The 20,208-nt window shown below is 45.5% G+C and overlaps 2 protein-coding genes across 2 annotated transcripts in view; one reads left to right on the forward strand and one right to left on the reverse strand.

The window, feature by feature from the left end:
- LOC139273797 (zinc finger protein 850-like) overlaps window positions 1–20,208 on the forward strand; it is a 167,305-nt gene that overhangs the window by 117,797 nt on the left and 29,300 nt on the right. The gene's annotated exons all lie outside the window — the stretch shown is intronic.
- LOC139273756 (zinc finger protein ZFP2-like) lies at window positions 1,428–17,986 on the reverse strand. Its single transcript, XM_070890812.1, has 2 exons — window positions 17,964–17,986; window positions 1,428–2,631 (listed from the first exon to the last, which is right to left on the reverse strand). Exon 2 carries the CDS (start codon window positions 2,628–2,630, stop codon window positions 1,569–1,571), a length of 1,062 nt encoding a protein of 353 aa, XP_070746913.1. The 5' UTR covers window position 2,631; window positions 17,964–17,986; the 3' UTR covers window positions 1,428–1,568.

The following is a 20,208-nucleotide window of genomic DNA, read 5'->3' on the forward strand; positions in this document are numbered from 1 at the left end:
CCCCTTTAAAATTGTACCCTTTAGTTTATATTGCCTCTCCTAGTTCTTCCTACCAATATGTACCACTTTGAACTTTTCTGTGTTAAATTTTATCTGCCATGGGTCTGCCCATTTCACAAGCCTGTCTATGTCTTCCTGAAATTTACTATCCTCCTCATTGTTCACTATACTTCCAAGTTTTGAGTCATCTTCAAATTTGAAAGTTGTGCCCTGTTACTTAAGCCTAAGTCATTGCTATATATCAAGAAAAGCAGTGGTCCCAGTACCGACCCTTGGGGAACACACTGTATACCTTCCTGTAGTCCGAAAAACAACTATTCACCACTACTCTGTTTCATGTCACTTAGCTAATTTCGTATCCATGCTGCCACTATCCCTTTTATTCCATGGCCTTCAATTTTGCTGGTATTGGTAACATGCCCAGGATCACTAAACACAAAACCCAGTCTGTTAATCACTTTCAACTACTGGACTTAGCGTGTGCCCCACAGCGTCTCTTCCACATTCAATATGTGAATAGAGCATCATGCCTACAAAGCTGGGTTAAGTTTATATCCATTCAGCAAATGTATTTAACAAAAGCCTGCAGGCCGATGAGAGACTGTTAAGGTGCCAGTGTGCTGCTGGTTTGATCTGCATTTTTCCTGTAATGGAAAATAACTGAACATTTCTCCCAGTGTAATCTTTGCTGCAATGAAATGTGTGTCTTTTAATAAGCCTTACGTCCTTGCTCATGTCTGCTGCAATTGTGCAGAAAGGGGATGTGTAAAGAGATGGTCTTTGTACGGAGAGTGACACAGCCTTGTGGTCACAGTCAGAACAATGCAATGATTTATTTGTGGTTATGGACTGAGCAGGGTCAGTTCATGAATGCTCAAGCTAAGAGGTGCCAGGGATCGGAGGAGCGGCAGTAAATAAAATCTAAATGTAAATTCCGATGTAGTTTGTCTTCATTTATTCCTATTTTAATCATTTTTGCTGAATGTGGCCCACGGCAAGTGCCAGGATATTGGATCACATCCGCCACAGGAAATGAATGTGACAGCCCTGAGATAGACAATGTCAACCTGATTCCCCCCATTCACCAACCTAACAACTTCTTTACAAACTCAAGCTGTTGAAGATAGGGGCAAGGGGCTCACAGAGCATCCATTTCATCTCTCTAAACACCCTTGGGTAGATATCATCTGGACCTTACATGTCTCAAGATTAACCTACACAGAGAGTTTGCTGTCAGTGAAGAGAGACAAGAAGGACCAAAGTGCCGTTTGTTCCTCTCAGTGTGGCCCTGAAGGACTGTGTCCAGGCTGCAGTTCTGTTCCTGTACGATCCTCCCCAGAGATTGTCCTTTCTGAGCTCCAGCCAGGTGATGCTAAACACTCCAGGTGGGAAAGACAAAAATCTACAACAATATGTTGAAAGCAACGGTAATTTATTTGCCTATATCCCAAATATTAAACTCCAGCCAGTTACAGGGGTTATTAACAAACCCCAACTGTCAGAATGAACATGGTTCAGTCCTGGATGTGATGAACAGTAGCACGAACAGCAGAATCCAATCCCTGCAGTCACTTATGAACTCGCTGGTGTGTCAGCAGGTTGGATGACCGAGTAAATCCCTTCCCACACTCGGAGCAGGTGAACGGTTTCTCCCCAGTGTGAACTCGCTGGTGTTCAGTGAGGAGGGATGACCGAGTGAATCCCTTCTTACATTCGGAGCAGGTGAATCGCCTCTCCCCAGTGTGAACTCGCTGGTGTGTCAGCAGGCTGGATGACTGAGTGAATCCCTTCCCACACATGGAGCAGATGAATGGTCTCTCCCCAGTGTGAACTCGCTGGTGTTTCAGCAGCTCGAATGAAGTAGAGAAACCCTTCCCACAATCAGAGCAGGTGAACCGCCTCTCCCCAGTGTGACTTCGCTGGTGTGTCAGCAGGTGGGATGAATTAGAGAATCTCTTCCCACACTCAGAACAGGGGAACGGCCTCTCCCCAGTATGAACTCGCTGGTGTACAGTGAGATGGGATGAATGAGTGAAACCCTTTCCACACTCCGAGCAGGTGAACGGCCTCTCCCCAGTGTGAAGTCGTTGGTGTATCAGCAGGTGGGTTGACTGAGTGAATCCCTTCCCACACTCAGAGCAGGTGAATGGTCTCTCCCCAGTGTGAACCCGCTGGTGTACCAGCAGGTTGGATGACTGAGTGAATCCCTTCCCACACTCAGAGCAGGTGAACGGCCTCTCCCCAGTGTGAACCCGCTGGTGTGTCAGCAGGTCGAATGAAGTAGTGAACCCCTTCCCACACTCAGAGCAGGGGAATGGCCTCTCCCTAGTGTAAATTTGCTGGTGTTCATTGAGAAGGGATGACTGAGTGAACCCCTTCCCACACTTAGAGCAGGTGAATGGCCACTCCCTAGTGTGAACTCGCTGGTGTCTTGATATGTCAGAGGATCGGCTGAAGTCTTGTCCACACACAGAGCACGTGTAGCATTTCTCCCCACTGTGAATGGTGCATTTTGCTTCCATATTCAAAGGCCGATGATAGTCATGTCCCGATGAATTGAGTGACACTGTCAGATCTTGACATGATGTTTGGTTTGAGTTTCGCATCTGCAAATCCTCCCCTTCTATCATGCTGCAAAATGAATTTTAAACAGGAAGTCGGGAGTGTGAGAGAGAATCCACAAAAACATCAAAGTAGTTGTGAAATTGAGCTTATTGAATCTGATCATTTATGGGGCTGGAGAAATGTCACCATGAAAGCTGCCAGATTGCAGTAAAAACCTAACTGATCACTGTAGTCCTTCAGGGAAGGGAACCCACCTTACTTGACAGTCCCATATTAGAAATTGTCGGTTCTACTGGATTCAGAAGTACTGGGGATAAAACCCAGCAGCTTCTCCTCCATCCCCACTCCAGCTGAAACTGATGCAACAAACAGACAGCAGGCCTGGGACCGACTTCCGCATCCAGCATTCACTCTGATACAGAACATCTGGAATTGCTGGGCCTGTTGTATAAATGCAAGTTGTTGTTGTCCCTGGGTTTCCTGGTGCTGGGCCTAGCAACACTGAGTCGTATGCCGAGAGCCACACTCAGTGTTGCTGATGCAGCGGTCGCTCTGGGGGATTCCACCACTGGGGGTGTACATGAGGATTCCAGCCCTGGGGCTGTACCTGGGGATTCCAACACTGGGACCGTACATGAGGATTCTAACCCTGTGAGTATACATTGGTATTCTAACTCTGAGTATATATGGGGATTCCAACCCTGGGATTGTACATGGGGATTCTAACCTTGGGACTGTTCATGGGGATTCTAATCCTGGGACTGCACATGAGGATTCTAACCTGGGATTGTACATGGTGATTCTAACCTGTGATTGTACATGGGGATCCTAACCCTCGGACTGTATATCGGGATTCCACCCGAGGACTGAATATTGGGATTCTAACCCTGGGACTCTACATGGGGATTTCAAACCTGGGATTGTACATGGAGATTTCAACCCTGGGACTGTACATAAAAAATAGGAACATATGAAATAGGAGCAAGAGTAGGCCGTATGCCTCCTTGAGCTTGCTCCGCAATTCAAAAAAATAATGGCTGTTCATCGACCTCTACTCCACTTTCCCACCTGATCTTCAAATCTCTTGATTCCTCGAGAATCCAAATATCAATCTCAGTTTTGAATATACTCGAAGGCTCAGCATCCACAGCCCTCTGCGGCAGGGATTCGAAATGCTCACAACCCTGAGTGAAGGATTTCCTCATCTCTGTCTTAATTGGCCTTATCCTGAGACTATGCCCCTGAGTTGTACACACTCCAGCCAGGGGACACAACTTACCCTGTCAATCCCCTTCAGATGTGGAACATGGGGATTCCAAATGTGGCACTGTACGTGGGGATTCTAACGCTGCGACTGTAGATGGTGATTCTAACCCTGGGACTGTACCTGGGGATTCTAACCATGGGACTGTACCTGGGGATTCTAACCATGGGACTATGCATGGGATTTAAACTTTGTGACTTTACATGGGGATTCTAACCCTGGGACTGTACATGGGTATTCTAACCCTGGGACTGTACATGGGTATTCTAACCCTGAGGCTGTACATTGAGGATTCTAATCTTGCAATTGTACGTGGGGATTCGAACCCTGGGACTATACATGGTGATTCCAACCCTGGGACTGTACATGGGGATCCTAACCCTAGGATTGTACATGGGGAACCTAATCCTGGGATTGTACATGGAGATCCTAACCCTGGGATTGTACATGGAGATCCTAACCCTGGTATTGTACATGGAGATCATAACCATGGGACTGTACATGGGGATTCCAACCCTGGGACTGTACAGGGTGGGGGGGGGGCAATTGCATCCAATTATGTTACAATTGTGTTGCAAACCGTAAGGTCAACACTCACTCACTCCTTCAGGAGAGATGGTGAAGAAATCCGGTGTGTGGAGAATGAGAATAAAATAACTGAGTCACTGATGTTCTCTCCCGGGTATTGGAACTGAGTTGGGAACAGACAAGAAATCCCTCCCACTCGTTGTTCCTGCACGAATATGGCCGTGCGTGCGCACTGCTTCTTGCTGATTCACGATGGCGGAGCACTGAACCTTCCCAAAGATGGCAGCCATTAATCTGGGCTTGTTACAGGGAGAAAGCACCGAAGCTGCAAACGCGAGACCTTCCGCTTATTATTCGGGCTTTCCGGCCTACATCAGTTCTTTATGAAGCCTCCCCGTCACCCACCAGGTCCTTTACTCTCCGGCTCCTCGCATCCGTCGGCCGCTTTACGGAGACCGTCTGCAGCCTGTGGCCTATTCCCGCACTCACACTGCGCATGCTCCAAACACAGCCTGCTACCGCGCCTGTGCACTGGGCTCCTGTAGTCTGGGTGCAGCACATTCTCCCCCGCAGGGCATGCTGGGTAATATCCCATATTCGTGAATAGGAAATAATTTTCTGTGACTGACTTGAGCTAAGTTAACAATTTATAGAGAAACCCATGTACACAGTCACTCTGTCATGGTTCAGTTCCGGATGTGATTAATAACAGAAGTGGCTCGGTAGCATCACTACTGACTGAGCAGGCCGACTCCTGAAGGACATAACTGTCAGACTGGGTTTGCAGCAGGTGATGAAAGAACCAACACGAGGGGAAAACCTACTCGATCTCGTCCTCATCAATCTATCTTTCGCAGATGCATCTGTCCTTGACAACATTGGTAGCAGTGATTGCTGCACAGTTATAGTGGAGATGAAGTCCTGTTTTCACGCTGAAGATACCCTCCATCGTGTTGTGTGGCACTAGCATTATACTAAATGGGATAAATAGGAAATACCACCAACAACGTCTCCGCAAGATCCTACAAATCCCCTGGGAGGACAGACGCACCAACATTAGCATCCTCGATCAGGCCAACATCCCCTGCATTGAAGCACTGACCACACTTGATCAGGTCCGCTGGGCAGACCACATTGTCCGCATACCAGACATGAGACTCGCAAAGCAAGTGCTCTACTTGGAACTCCTTCATGGCAAAGGAGCCAAAGGTGGGCAGAGGAAACGTTACAAGGACACCCTCAAAGCCTCCCTGATAAAGTGCAACATCCCCACTGACACCTGGGAGTCCCTGGCCAAAGACCGCCCTAAGTGGAGGAAGTGCATCCAGGAGAACGCTGAGCACCTCGAGTCTCATCGCCGAGAGCATGCAGAAATCAAGTGCAGGCAGCAGAAAGAGCATGTGGCAAACCTGTCCCACCCACCCTTCCCCTCAACGACTATCTGTCCCACCTGTGACAGGGACTGTGGTTCTCATATTGGACTGTTCAGCCACCTAAGGACTCATATTAAGAGTGGAAGCAAGTCTTCCTCACTTCTAAAGGACTGCCTATGATAATAATGAAATGGGATAGATTCAGAACAGATACAGCAGCTCAAAACTGAGCATCCATGAGGCGCTGTAGGTCATCATCAGCAGGAGAATTGCATTCTGCCACAATCTGTAACTTCATGTCCAGGCATAAAACTTGTATTTATATAGCACCTTTAATGTAGTGAAATGTTCCAAGGCGCATCACAGGAGTATTATGAGATTTTTTTCATAATATCGAGCCGCCTAAGTAGAAATTAGCATAGGTGACCACAAGCTTAATCAAAGAGGTATGTTTTAAGGAGCATTTTAAAGGAGGAAAGATAGATAGAGAGTTAGAGAGGTTTAGGCAGGGAGTTCCAGAGCTTGGGGCCTAGGAAACAGAAGCAATGGCCACCACTGTTTGAGCAATTGTAATCAAGAGGGTAGAATTAGTGGAGAGCAGGCAGCTCGGAGAGATGTGGAGTTGGAGGAGATTACAGAGATAGTGAGGGGGGAGGCCATGGAGGGATTTGAAAATAAGGATGAGAATTTTAAAATTGAGGCATTGCTTAACTGGAAGACAATGTAGGTCAGCGAGCACAGGGATGATGGGCAAGCGGGACTTAATGCGAGTTAGGACCCGGGCAGCCGAGTTTTGGATCATCTCTTGTTTACGTCGGGTAGACTGTGGGAGGCCAGCCTGGAGTGCATTGGAAAAGTCAAGTCTAGATGTAACAAAGGCGTGGATGAGGACTTCAACAGCAGATGAGCTGAGGCAAGGGCAGAGATGGATGATGTTACGGAAGTGAAAATAGGAGGTCTTAGTTTTGCTGCGGAAATGTGGTTGAAAGCTCATTTTAGGGTCAAATATGACACCAAGGTTGAGAACAGTGTGGTTCAGCCTCAGACAGAAGTTGGGGAGAGGGATGGAGTCAGTTGGTATGGAACGGAATTCGTGGTGGAGACCGAAAACAATAGTTTCAGTCTTCCCAATATCAATTAGTATATCCCTGACTGTACCATTACCATGAAGGCACGGGACCAACTCTGGTTCAATGAGGAGTGCAGAAGAGCATACCAGGAGCAACAACAAGCGTACCAAGCTGGGGGAGCTGCAACACAAGACTGCATGCATGCTAAGCAGCATGCTATAACAGAGCTAAGCAATTCCGCAATCAACAGATCAGATCAAAGCTCTGCACATGCGGTTGTGAATGGTGGTGGACAATTAAGCCACTAACGGGGGGAGGCTCCTTGAATATCCCCATCCTCAATGATGGCGGAGCTCAGAATGCAAGTGCAAAAGACAAGGCTGAAGCATTTTCAACCATCTTCAGCAGGTAGGTACAGCAAGTAATCAGGCAAATGAAATGCTGGGCTTTATTGCAAGGGAGATGAGTATAAAAGCAGGGGAGTCCTGCTTGAACTGTATAGGGCATTGTTAAAACCTCACCTGGAGTACTGTGTACAGTTTTGGTCTCCTTATTTAAGGTAGGATATACTTGTATTGGAGGCAGTTCAGAGAAGGTTCATGAGGTTGATTCCTGAGATGGAGGGGTTGTCATATGAAGAAAGGTTGAGCAGTTTGGGCCTATATGCCTTGGAGTTTAGAAGAATGAGAAGTGATCTAATTGAAACATATAAGATTCTGAGGGGGCTTGACAAGGTAGATAGAGAGAGAATGTTTCCCCTCGTGGGGGAATCTAGAACTAGAGGGCATAGTTTCAGAATAAGGGGTCGCCCATTTAAAACAGAAATGAGGAGGAATTTCTTCTCTCAGAGGGTCATGAATCTTTGTAATTCTCTACCCCAGAGAACATAAGAAATAGGAGCAGGAGTAGGCCATACGGCCCCTCGAGCCTGTTCCACCATTTAATAAGATCATGGCTGATACAGTCATGGACTCAGGTCCACCTCCCTGCCCGCTCCCCATAACCCCTTATTCCCTTATCGGTTAAGAAACTGTCTATCTCTGTCTTAAATTTATTCAACGACCCAGCTTCCACAGCTCTCTGAGGCAGTGAATTTCACAGATTTACAACCCTCTGGGAGAAGAAATTCCGCCTCATCTCAGTTTTAAATGGGTGGCCCCTTATTCTAAGATCATGCCCCCTAGTTCTAGTCTCCCCTATCAGTGGAAACATCCTCTCTCCATCCACCTTGTCAAGCCCCCTCATAATCTTATATGTTTCAATAAGATCACCTCTCATTCTTCTGAATTCCACTGAGTAGATGCCCAACCTTCTCAACCTTTCCTCATGTCAAACCTTTCATCTGTGGAATAAACCTAGTGAATCTTCTCTGAACTGCCTACAAAGCAGTTAAATATGGAAACCAAAACTGCACGCAGTATTCCAGGTGTGGCCTCACCAATTCCTTGTATAGCTGTAACAAGGCTTCCCTGCTTTTATACTCCATCCCCTTTGCAATAAAGACCAAGATTCCATTGGCCTTCCTGATCACTTGCTGTATCTGCATACTAACCTTTGTGTTTCATGCACCAGGACACCCAGGTCCCACTATACTGCAGCACTATGCAATTTTTCTCCATTTAAATAATAACTTGCTCTTCGATTTTTTTCTGCCAAAGTGCATAACCTCGCACGTTCCAACATTATACTCCATTTGCCAAATTTTTGCCCACTCACTTAGCCTGTCTATGTCCTTTTGTAGGTTTTTTGTGCCCTCCTCACACATTGATTTTCCTTCCATCTTTGTCATCATCATCATAGGCAGTCCCTCGGAATCAAGGAAGACTGGCTTCCACTCTTAGAATGAGTCCTTACATAGCTAAACAGTCCAATACGAGAGCCACAGTCCCTGCCACAGGTGGAACAGACAGCCGTTGAGGGGAAGGGAGGGTGGCACAGGTTTGCCGCACATTCTTTCCACTGCCTGCGCTTGTATTCTGCATGCAGTCAGCGATGAGACTCAAGGCATTCAGCGCCCTCCCGGATATGCTTCCTCCACTTAGAGTGGTCTTTGGCCAGAGACTCCCAGGTGCTGGTGGGGATGTTGCACTTTATCAGGGAAGCTTTGAGGGTGTTCTTGTAACGTTTCCTCTGTCCACCTTTGGCTCGTTTTCCATGAAGGAGCTCAGAGTAGAGTGCTTGCTTTTCGAGTCTCGTGTCTGGCATGCAGACAATGTGGCCTGCCCAGCAGAGCTGATCAAGTGTGGTCAGTGCTTTAATGCTGGGGATGTTGGCCTGGATGAGGACACTGATCTTTGTATCTTCACTGTGGAGGCTCGATCTTTGAATATATTTAAGGTGGAGATAGACAGATTTTTGAATGATAAGGAAGTCATGGATTATAGAGACCAGGCGGGGAAGTGGAGTTGAGGCCAGAATCAGATCAGCCATGATCTTATTGAATGGCGGAGCAGGCTCACGGGGCCAAATGACTGACTCCTGCTCCTATTTCTTATGTTCTTATGTTCAGCCAGAAGTGCCGAGTGGATGATCCATATCGGCCTTCTCCTGAGGTCCCCACTATCACAGGAGCCAGTCTTCAGCTAATTCGATTCACTCCATGTGATATCACGAAGCTGCTGAGCGCACTGGATACAGGAAAGGCTATGGGCGTCAACAACAAACTGACTGTTGTGGCTGAAGATTTGCGCCTCAAGCCAAGCTGTTCCAGCACAGCTATGACACTGGCATCTATCCGTCAATTTGGAAAACTGCCCATATATGTCCTGTCCACAAAAAGCAGGACAAATTTAATCCGGCCAATTACCGTCCCATCAGTCTATTCTCAATCATCAGCAAAGTGATGGAAGGTGTCATCAACAGTACTATCAAGTGACACTTGCTCACAAATAACCTGCTCATCGATAGTGAATTTGGGTTCCGCCAGGACCACTTTGCTCCAGGCTTCATTACAGCCTTGGTCCAAACATGGACAAAAGAGCTGAATTCCAGAGGTGAGGTGAGAGTGACTGCCCTCAACATCAAGACAGTATTTGACCAAATGTGGCATCAAGGAGCCCTAGTAAAACTGAAGTCAATGGGAATCAGGGGGAAAAATCTCCACTGGCTGGAGTCATACCTAGCACAAAGGAAGATGGTTGTGGTGGTTGGAGGTCCATCACCACAGCCCCAGGACATCGCTGCAGGAGTTCCTCAGGACAGTTCCCAAGGCCCAGCAATCTTCGGTTGCTTCATCAATGACCTTCCTTCCATTATCATGTCAGAAGTGGGAATATTCACTGATGATTGCAGAGTGTTCCGTTCCAAATGCAACCTCTCAGAAAATTAAGCAGTCCATGCTCGTATGCAGCAAGACCTGGACGACATTCAGGCTTGGGCTGAGATGTGGCAAGTAACATTCACACCACACAAGTGCCAGGCAATGACCATCTCCAACAAACGAGAGTCTAACTACCTCCCGTTGACATTCAACGGCATTACCATCACCGAATCCCTCACCATCAACATCCTGGGGTCACCATTGACCAGAAACTGAACTGAATCAGCCACATAAATACTGTGGCAACAAGAGCAGGTCAGAGGCTGGCTATTCTGTGGCAAATGTCTCACCTCCTGACTCCCCAAAGCCTTTCCACCATCTAAAAGGCACAAGTCAGGAGTGTGATGGAATACTCTCCACTTGCCTGTATGAGTGCAGCCACAATAACACTCAAGATGCTCGATACCATACAGGACAAAGCAGCCCGTTTGATTAGTACCCCATCCACCACCTTAAACATTCACTCCCTCCACCACCAGTGCACCGTGGCTGCAGTGTACACCATCTACAAGATGCATTGCAGCATTTTGCCACGGCTTCTTCGGCAGCACCTCCCAACCTGCGACCTCTACCACCTGGAAGGACAAGGGCATCAGGCACATGGGAACATCACCACCTCCATGTTCCCCTCTAAGTCACATACCATCCTGACTTGGAAGTATGTCATCGCTGGGTCAAAATCCTGGAACTCCCTCCCTAATAGCACTGTGGAAGTACCTTCACCACAAAGACTGCAGCGGTTCAAGAAGGTGGCTCACCACCATCTTCTCAAGGGCAATTAGGGATGGGCAATAAATGTTGGCCTTGCCAGTGACGCCCACATCCCTTGATTAGATATAAAAAAAAGATACTGAATAAAGCTTCCTCAACACTGTTTCATCAAACACTCCCAGGGCAGTACAGCACTGATTAGATGCAGAATAAAGCTCCCTCTACTATGTCCCGTCAAGTACTCCCAGGGCAGGTACATAGAATATAAAGCACAGAAATAGGCCATTTTGCTTAACCAATCGATGCCAGTGTTTATGCTCCACTCGAGCCCTCTCCTGTCTTTCCTCATCTAACAATCAGCACAACCCTCTATTCCCTTCTCTCATATACTTATCTAGCCTCCTCTTAAATATATCTAAATTATTCGCTTCAACCCCTCCCTGTGGTAGCGAGTTCCACATTCCCAACACTCTCCGAGTAAAGAAATTTCTTCTGAACTTCCTATTTGATTTCTTGGTGACTATCTTGTATTGATGGCCTATAGTTTTGCTCTTCCCCATAAGTGGAAACACTCTCTCTATATCCACTCTATCAAAACCTTTCATAATTTTAAAGACCGCTATTAGGTCACCCCTTCACCTTCTCTTTACAAGAGAAAAGTGACCCAGCCTGTTCATTCTTTCCCTTTAGGCATAAACTTGTATTTCTGGTATCATCATTGTAAATCTCATTTCCACCCCTGCCAGTGCCTCTATATCCTTTTTATAATATGGTGACCTGAATTGTACACAGTACTCCAAATGTGGTCCAACCAAGGTTCGATACAAGTTTAGCAAAACTTCTCTACTTTGCAATTCAATCCCCATGAAATAAACCTTAGTGCTCGGTTTGTTCTTTTTATGGCGTTGCTAACCTGTGTCGCTACTTTTAGTGATTTGTGTATTTGTATTACGACATCACTTTGCTCTTCTAGCCCATTTAGATTCTTGTTTTCCAACTAATATCTGACCACCTTATTTTTTTTTACCAAAATGTAATATCTCAAATTTATTGGTGTTGAAATTCACTTGCCAATTATATGCCCATTCTGCAAGTCTCTCAGGCCAACATCCCCAGCTCTGAAGCATTGACCGCGCTCGATCAGCTCCAATGGATGGGCCACATTGTCCGCATGCCCAATGCTGGACTCCAGAAACAAGCACTCTACTCTGAGCACTGTCATGGCAAGTGAGTCTCAGGAGGGCAGAGAAAATGCTTCAACGACACCCTCAATGCCTCCGTGATAAACATAGAAAATAGGTGCAGGAGTAGGCCATTCGGCCCTTCGAGCCTGTACCACCATTCAATAAGATTATGGCTGATCATTCACCTCAGTACCCCTTTCCTGCTTTCTCTCCATATCCTTTGATCCCCTTAGCCATAAGGGCCATATCTAACTCCCTCCTGAATATATCCAATGAACTGGCATCAACAACTCTCTGCGGTAGGGAATTCCACAGGTTAACAATCCTCTGAGTGAAGAAGTTTCTCCTCATCTCAGTCCTAAATGGCTTACCCCTTATCCTTAGGTTGTGTCCCCTGGTTCTGGACTTCCCCAACATCGGGAACATTCTTCCTGCACCTAACCTGTCCAGTCCCATCAGAATTTTATATGTTACTACGAGATCCCCTCTCATCCTTCTAAACTCCAGTGAATACAGGCCCAGTCGCTCCAGTCTCTCCTCATATGTCAGTCCAGCCATCCCGGGAATCAATCTGGTGAACCTTCTCTGCACTCCCTCAACAGCAAGAACGTCCTTCCTCAGATTTGGAGACCAAAACTGAACACAATATTCCAGGTGACGCCTCACTAAGGCCCTGTACAACTGCAGTAAGACCTCCCTGCTCCTATGCTCAAATCCCCTAGCTATGAACGTCAACATACCATTTGCCTTAATACATTCATATCTTCTTTGTAGGTAGTACCCTGGAGTCGAGGATGATTAGCTTCCACACTAAAATGAGTTCTAAGGTGACTGATGAGTCCAATACCATACCTACAGTCTCTGTCACAGGTGGGGCAGGGGGTGGTTGAAGGGATGGGTGGGTGGGGTACTTGGTTTGTCGTATGCTCCTTCCGCTGTTTATACTTGGCTTCCGCGTGCTGCCGACGAAGAGACTTGAAGTGACTGACGCCTTCGCGGATGATTCTCCTCCACTTTCAGTGGCTTTGCGCCAGGGATTCTCAAGAGTCGGTCGGGATGTAACATTTAATCTACATATTGATTGGGCTAATCAAACTGGTAGCAATGCAGTGGAGGAGAATTTCCAGGAGTGTATTAGGGATGGTTTTCTCGACCAATATGTCGAGGAACCAACTAGAGGACTGGCCATCCGAGACTGGGTGATGTGTAATGAGAAAGGACTAATTAGCAATCTTGTTGTGCGAGGCCCCTTGGGAAAGAGTGACCATAATATGGTAGAATTTTTTATTAAGATGGAGAGTGACACAGTTAATTCAGAGTCTAGGGTCCTGAACTTAAGGAAAGGTAACTTCAATGGTATGAGACATGAATTGGCTAGAATAGACTGGCGAGTGATACTTAAAGGGTTGACAGTGGATAGGCAATGGCAAACATTTAAAGATCACATGGATGAACTTCAACAACTGTACATCCTTGTCTGGGGAAGGTGGCTCAACCGTGGCTAACAAGGGAAATTAGGGATAGTGTTAAATCCAAGGAAGAGGTATATAAATTGGCCAGTAAAGCAGCAAACCTGAGGACTGAGAGAATTTTATAATTTAGCAGAGGAGGACAAAGGGTTTAATTAGGAGGGGGAAAATAGAGTATGAGAGGAAGCTTGCAGGAAACATAAAAACTGACTGCAAAAGCTTCTGTAGATATGTGAAGAGAAAAAGATTAGCGAAGACAAATGTCAGTCAGTCAGATTCAGGTGAATTTAGAATGGGGAATAAAGAAATGGTGGACCAATTAAACAAATACTTTGGTTCTGTCTTCACGAAGGAAGACACAAATAACCTTCCAGAAATAATAGGGGACCAAGGGTCTAGTGAGAAGGAGGACCTGGAGGAAATCCTTATTAGGCGGGAAATTGTGTTAGGGAAATTGATGGGATTGAAGGCCGATAAGTCCCCGGGGCTTGATAGTCTGCATCACAGAGTATTAAGGAAGTGGTCCTGGAAATAATGGATGCATTGGCGATCATTTTCCAACAGTCTATCGACTCTGGATCAGTTCCTATGGACTGGAGGGTAGCTAATGCAACACCACTTTTTAAGAAAAAAGGGAGAGAGAAAGCGGGTAATTATAGACCGGTTAGCCTGACATCAATAGTGGGGAAAACGTTGAAATTAATTATTAAAGATGAAATAGCAGCGCATTTGGAAAGCAGTGACAGAATCGGTCCAAGTCAGCATGGATTTATGAAAGGGAAATCATGCTTGACAAATCTTCTAGAATTTTTTGAGAATGTAGAGTGGACAATGGAGAACCAGTGGATGTGGTGTATTTGGACTTTCAAAAGGCTTTTGACAAGGTCCCACACAAGAGATTGGTGTGCAAAATTAAAGCACATGGTATTGGGGGTAATGTACTGATGTGGATAGAGAACTGGTTGGCAGACAAGAAGCAGAGAGTCGGGATAAGTGCATCCTTTTCAGAATGGCAGGCAGTGACTTGTGGGGTGCCGCAGGGCGCAGTGCTGGGACTCCAGCTATTTACAATATACATTAATGATTTAAATGAAGGAATTGAGTGTAATATCTCCAAGTTTGCAGATGACACTAAGCTGGGTGGTGGTATGAGCTGTGAGGAGGATGCTAAGAGGCTGCAGGGTGACTTGGACAAGTTAGGTATGTGGGCAAATGCATGGCAGATGCAGTATAATGTGGATAAATGTGAGGTTATCCACTTTGGTGGCAAAAACAGGAAGACAGAATATTATCTGAATGGTGGCAGATTAGGAAAAGGGGAGGTGCAACGAGACCTGGATGTCATGGTACATCAGTCATTGAAAGTTGGCATGCAAGTACAGCAGGCGGTGAAGAAGGCAAATGGTATGTTGGCCTTCATAGCTAGGGGATTTGAATATAGGAGCAGGGAGATCTTACTGCAGTTGTACAGGGTCTTAGTGAGGCCTCACCTGGAATATTGTGTTCAGTTTTGGTCTCCAAATCTGAGGAAGGATGTTCTTGCTATTGAGGGAGTGCAGCGAAGGTTCACCAGACTGATTCCCGGGATGTGAGGACTGACATATGAGGAGAGACTAGATCGACTGGGCCTATATTCACTAGAAGAATGAGAGAGGATCTCATAAAAACATATAAAATTCCGACGGGACTGGACAGGTTCGGTGCAGGAAGAATGTTCCCGATGTTGGGGAAGTCCAGAACCAGGGGACACAGTCTAAGGTTAAGGGGTGAGCCAGTTAGGACTGAGATGAGGAGAAACTTCTTCACTCAGAGAGTTGTTAACCTGTGGAATTCCCTACCGCAGAGAGTTGTTGATGCAGTTCGTTAGATATATGCAAGAGGGAGTTAGATATGGCCCTTATGGCTAAAGGGATCAAGGGGTATGGAGAGAAAGCAGGAAAGGGGTACTCAGGTGAATGATCAGCCATGATCTTATTGAATGACGGTGTAGGCTTGAAGAGCCGAATGGCCTGCTCCTGCACCTATTTTCTATGTTTCTATAAGAACAGAAGAACATAAGAATTGGAGCAGGAGTAGGCGATTCGGCCCCTCGAGCCTGCTCCGCCATTCAATAAGATCATGGCTGATCTTCTACCTCAACTTCACTTTCCTGCGCTGTACCCATATCCCTTGATTCCCTTAATATCCAAAAATCTACTGATCTCTGCCTTGAATATACTCAAAGACTGAGCCTTCACAGCCCTCTGGGGTAAAAAATTCCAAAGATTCAGCACCCTCCGAGTGAAGAAGTTTCTCCTCAACTCAGTCCTAAATGGCCGACCCCTTATTCTGAGACTGTGTCCACTGGTTCTAGACTCCCCAGCCAGGGGAAACATCCTCCCTGCATCGACCTTGTCAAGCTTTGTAAGAATGTTACATGTTTCAATGAGATCACCTCTCATTCTTCTAAACTCTAGAGCATATAGGCCTAGTTTACTCAATCTCTCCTTATTGGACAATGCCCCCATCCCAGGAATCAGTCTGGTGAACCTTCGTTGCACTCCCTCTATGGCAAGTATATTCTTCCTTAGGTAAGGAGACCTAAACTGTACACAATATTCCAGATGTGGTCTCACCAGGGCCTTATATAACTGCAGTCAGATATTTTTACTTATACTCAAATCCTCTTGAAATAAAGGCCTACATACCATTTGCTTTCTTAAATGCTTGCTGTACCTGCATGTTACCTTTCAGTGATTCATGTACAAGGACACCCAGGTCCCTCTGAACATCAACGTTTCCCAATCGCTCACCATTTAAAAAATACTCTGTTTTTCCAATTTTCCCACCAAAGTGGATAACTTCACATTTCTCCACATTATATTCCATTTGCCATGTTCTTACCCACTCACTTAGCCTGTCTGTATCCCGTTGAAACCTCTTTGCATCCTCCTCACAACTTACATTCCCACCTAGCTTTATATCATCAGCAAACTTGGATATATAACATTTGGTCCCCTCATCCAAATCATTGATTTGATTCTGAATAGCTGGGGCCCAAGCACCGATCCTTGCCGCACCCCACTAGTAACAGCCTGCCAACCCGAAATTGACCTGTTTATTTGTTTTCTGTCAGTTAACCAATCCTAAATCCATGCAAGTAAAGTACCCCCAATCCCATGAGCCCTAATTGTGTTTAATAACCTTTTGTGTGGCACCATATTGAATGCTTTCTGAAAATCCAAACACTGGTTCCCCCTTATCTATTCTATTAGTTATAACCTCAAAAAACTCTAACAGATTTGTCCCTTTCATAAATCCATGTCGACTCTGCCCAATCCTATTGTTATTTTCTAATTGCCCTGTTACCATGTCCTTAATAATAGATTCTAGCATGTTCCCTCCGTCTGATGTCAGGCTAACTGGTCTGTAGTTCCCCATTTTCTCTCTCCCTTCTTTCTTAAATAGTGGGGTTACATTAGTTACCTTCCAATCTGCGGGAACCTTTCTGGAATCTATGGAATTTTGGAAGATGACAGCCAATGCATTCACTATCGCAATGGCCACCTCTTTCAAAACCCTAGGATGTCGGCCATCAGGTCAAGATCAAAATCTCCAGATGACGTCAAAAGAGGGACATAGAAACATAGAAAATAGGTGCAGGAGTTGGCCATTCGGCCTTTCGAGCCTGCACCACCATTCAATATGATCATAGCTGATCATTCACCTCAGTACCCCTTTCCTGCTTTCTCTCCATACCCCTTGATCCCTTTAGCCGTAAGGGCCATATCTAACTCCCTCTTGAACTGGCATCAACAACTCTCTATGATAGGGAATTCCACAGGTTAATAACTCTCTGAGTGAAGAATGTTCTCCTCATCTCAGTCCTAAATGGCTTACCCCTTATCAGTAGACTACGTTCCCTGGTTCTGGACTTCTCCAACATTGGGAACATTCTTCCTGCATCTAACCTGTCCAGTCCCGTCAGAATTGTATATGTTTCTATGAGATCCCCTCTCATTCTTCTAAACTCCAATGAATACAGGCCCAGTCGATCCAGTCTCTCCTCATATGTCAGTCCTACCATCCCTGGAATCAGTCTGGTGAACCTTCGCTGCACTCCCTCAATAACAAGGCCTCAGCAAGGGCCTGTACAATTGCAGTAAGACCTCCCTGCTCTTATACTCAAATCCCCTAGCTATGAAGGCCAACATACCATGGCCAACTGTGAAGAGGACTGTAAGTGACTTCAGTGTGAACGCACAGGTTAGTAAATGGGACAGGTAAATGGCAAATGAAATTTAATGCAGAGAAATGTAATGATAAATTTTGGGAGGAAATGTACATTAAATGGTAAAAACTTTAAAAAGAGTAGAGGAGTAGAGAGATTTAGGGTTGTAAGATTCTAGCTAAGGTCTTGCCTTATTAATTAGCAGTGTCAGCAACTTTAATGTCTTACTAAGAAATACAAGATGAGCAGATTCTCAGTCCACTGACGTACCTTATATTGATCCATCAATCAGAGTAAACAGGCAAGTCCCGCGTGTCCACAGTAACTGACACGGGGTCAGCCCGCTGGATGGAACCTCGGGCGCCCTGAGCTTGATCTCCGGTGTCTCCAGTCCCGATTACCCCCTTGCATCAGTCTCCCCTCACTTTTATATCCTGCTGTGATCACCTCTGGCATCGGACTCTTCTTTGTCTTCTCTGCTGGGTTTGGGCAGGAAGCTGGGAAAAGACAGCTGGAAATTCTCTAATCTGTGATTTACAAGGACACTTTCCCTGGTTCCCAGCAGTTACTTTTCTTCAGTAATTTTCTCATTATCCCTAAATTCCCCTGCCTGCTGTTAATTACATGACTTCTGATTGTTTCACAGTTATAGGTATAAACATCACACATTATAATTTAATCTATTCTATTCCTCCCGCTGTTTTAAGCTTATATTGTGGTTAATAACAGACAAACCCTGTACTTTCCCCTGATCTGATTACAGATTCCAACAGTGGGTTCAGTGAATGGAATGTCTCATCAGTGTTGCCATGGTGACCTGTCTGCAGTGAATCGATTGTTTGAGTTTCTAACTCAGACTAAACTTCTCTTTCCCATAATACACATTAATCAGCTATTTGATGTCAATGTATTTTAGCCATGTTATGTTAATATCTCTCACACCTACAAGCGGTTCAGATACACAAATCTTTAAGATGAAAAAGTGGTTAAAAAAGCACATGTGATCCTAAGTTTTATAAATAGGGGTGTAGAGTACAAAAGGGCAGAGGTCACATTCAGGACGGATAGACAGAAAGGAAAAGGAGGTGGGGTAGCGTTGCTGGTGAAAGAGGAAATTAACGCAATAGTAAGAAAGGACATTAGCTTGGATGATGTGGGGAAATTCAAGTCTATACATAAGACAAACGTTTTAGTTTTTATTCACATTTTACTTCAATTACTGAAGTTAAAAAAATACGGGTCTCTTTCTTTTTTGACCTTAACATCCCCTGCTAAGATTGTAGCAATCTCTCCTTGTATGAATGCCCAAAAGGGACATTCGAACCTACTAAAGGACAGTTTTCTCCACTGGGTCAATAAACTTCTCCATTCGCACCCTGAGCCTTGATGCTCTCCCGAGAGCATGGGAAACAGAATTTATGATTGGGCACTGACAGGCATTGCACAAAGTGAGTGTCCTCCAAACGTTCATGACAAATGGTGCAGCACAGGGTAGAGCTGCAGAATACCAAAGGGCAGAAAACGCTAGTGGGGGATGTGTACAGACCACCAAACAGTAGTAGTGAGGTTGGGGACAGCATCAAACAAGAAATTAGGGATGCGTGCAATAAAGGTACAGCAGTTATCATGGGCGACTTTAATCTACATATAGATTGGGCTGACCAAGCTGGTAGCAATGCGGTGGAGGAGGATTTCCTGGAGTGTATTAGGGATGGCTTTCTAGACCAATATGTTGAGGAACCAACTAGAGAGCTGGCCATCCTAGACTGGGTGTTGTGTAACGAGAGAGGACTAATTAGCAATCTTATTGTGCGAGGCCCTCTGGGGAAGTGTGACCATAATATGGTAGAATTCTTTTTTAAGATGGAAAGCGACAGTTAATTCAGAGACTAGGGTCCTGAACTTCAGGAAAGGTAACTTCAATGGTATGAGATGTGAGTTGTCTAGGATAGACTGGCAAATGATACTTAAAGGGTTAGAAACATAGAAACATAGAAAATAGGTGCAGGAGTAGGCCATTCGGCCCCTCAAGCCTGCACCAGTATTCAATAAGATCATGGCTGATCATTCCCTCAGTACTCCTTTCCTGCTTTCTCTCCATACCCCTTGATCCCTATAGGTTTACAGTGGATAGGCAATGGCAGACATTTATAGATCACATGGATGAACTTCAACAATTGCACATCCCTGTCTGGAGTAAAAATAAAAAGGGGAAGGTAGCTCAACCGTGGCTAACAAGGGAAATTAGGGATAGTGTTAAATCCAAGGAAGAGGCATATAAATTGGCCAGAAAAAGCAGCAAACCTGAGGACTGGGAGAAATTTAGAATTCAGCAGAGGAGGACAAAGGGTCTAATTAGGAGGGGGAAAATAAAGTATGAGAGGAAGCTTACAGAGAACATAAAAACTGACTGCAAAAGCTTCAATAGAGATGTGAAGAGAAAAAGATTAGTGAAGACCAACGTAGGTCCTTTGCAGTCAGAATCTGGTGAATTTATAATAGGGAACAAAGAAAT

This window comes from Pristiophorus japonicus, chromosome 9 (genome assembly GCF_044704955.1).
Source record: "Pristiophorus japonicus isolate sPriJap1 chromosome 9, sPriJap1.hap1, whole genome shotgun sequence".
NCBI classification, from domain to species: Eukaryota; Metazoa; Chordata; class Chondrichthyes; family Pristiophoridae; genus Pristiophorus; species Pristiophorus japonicus.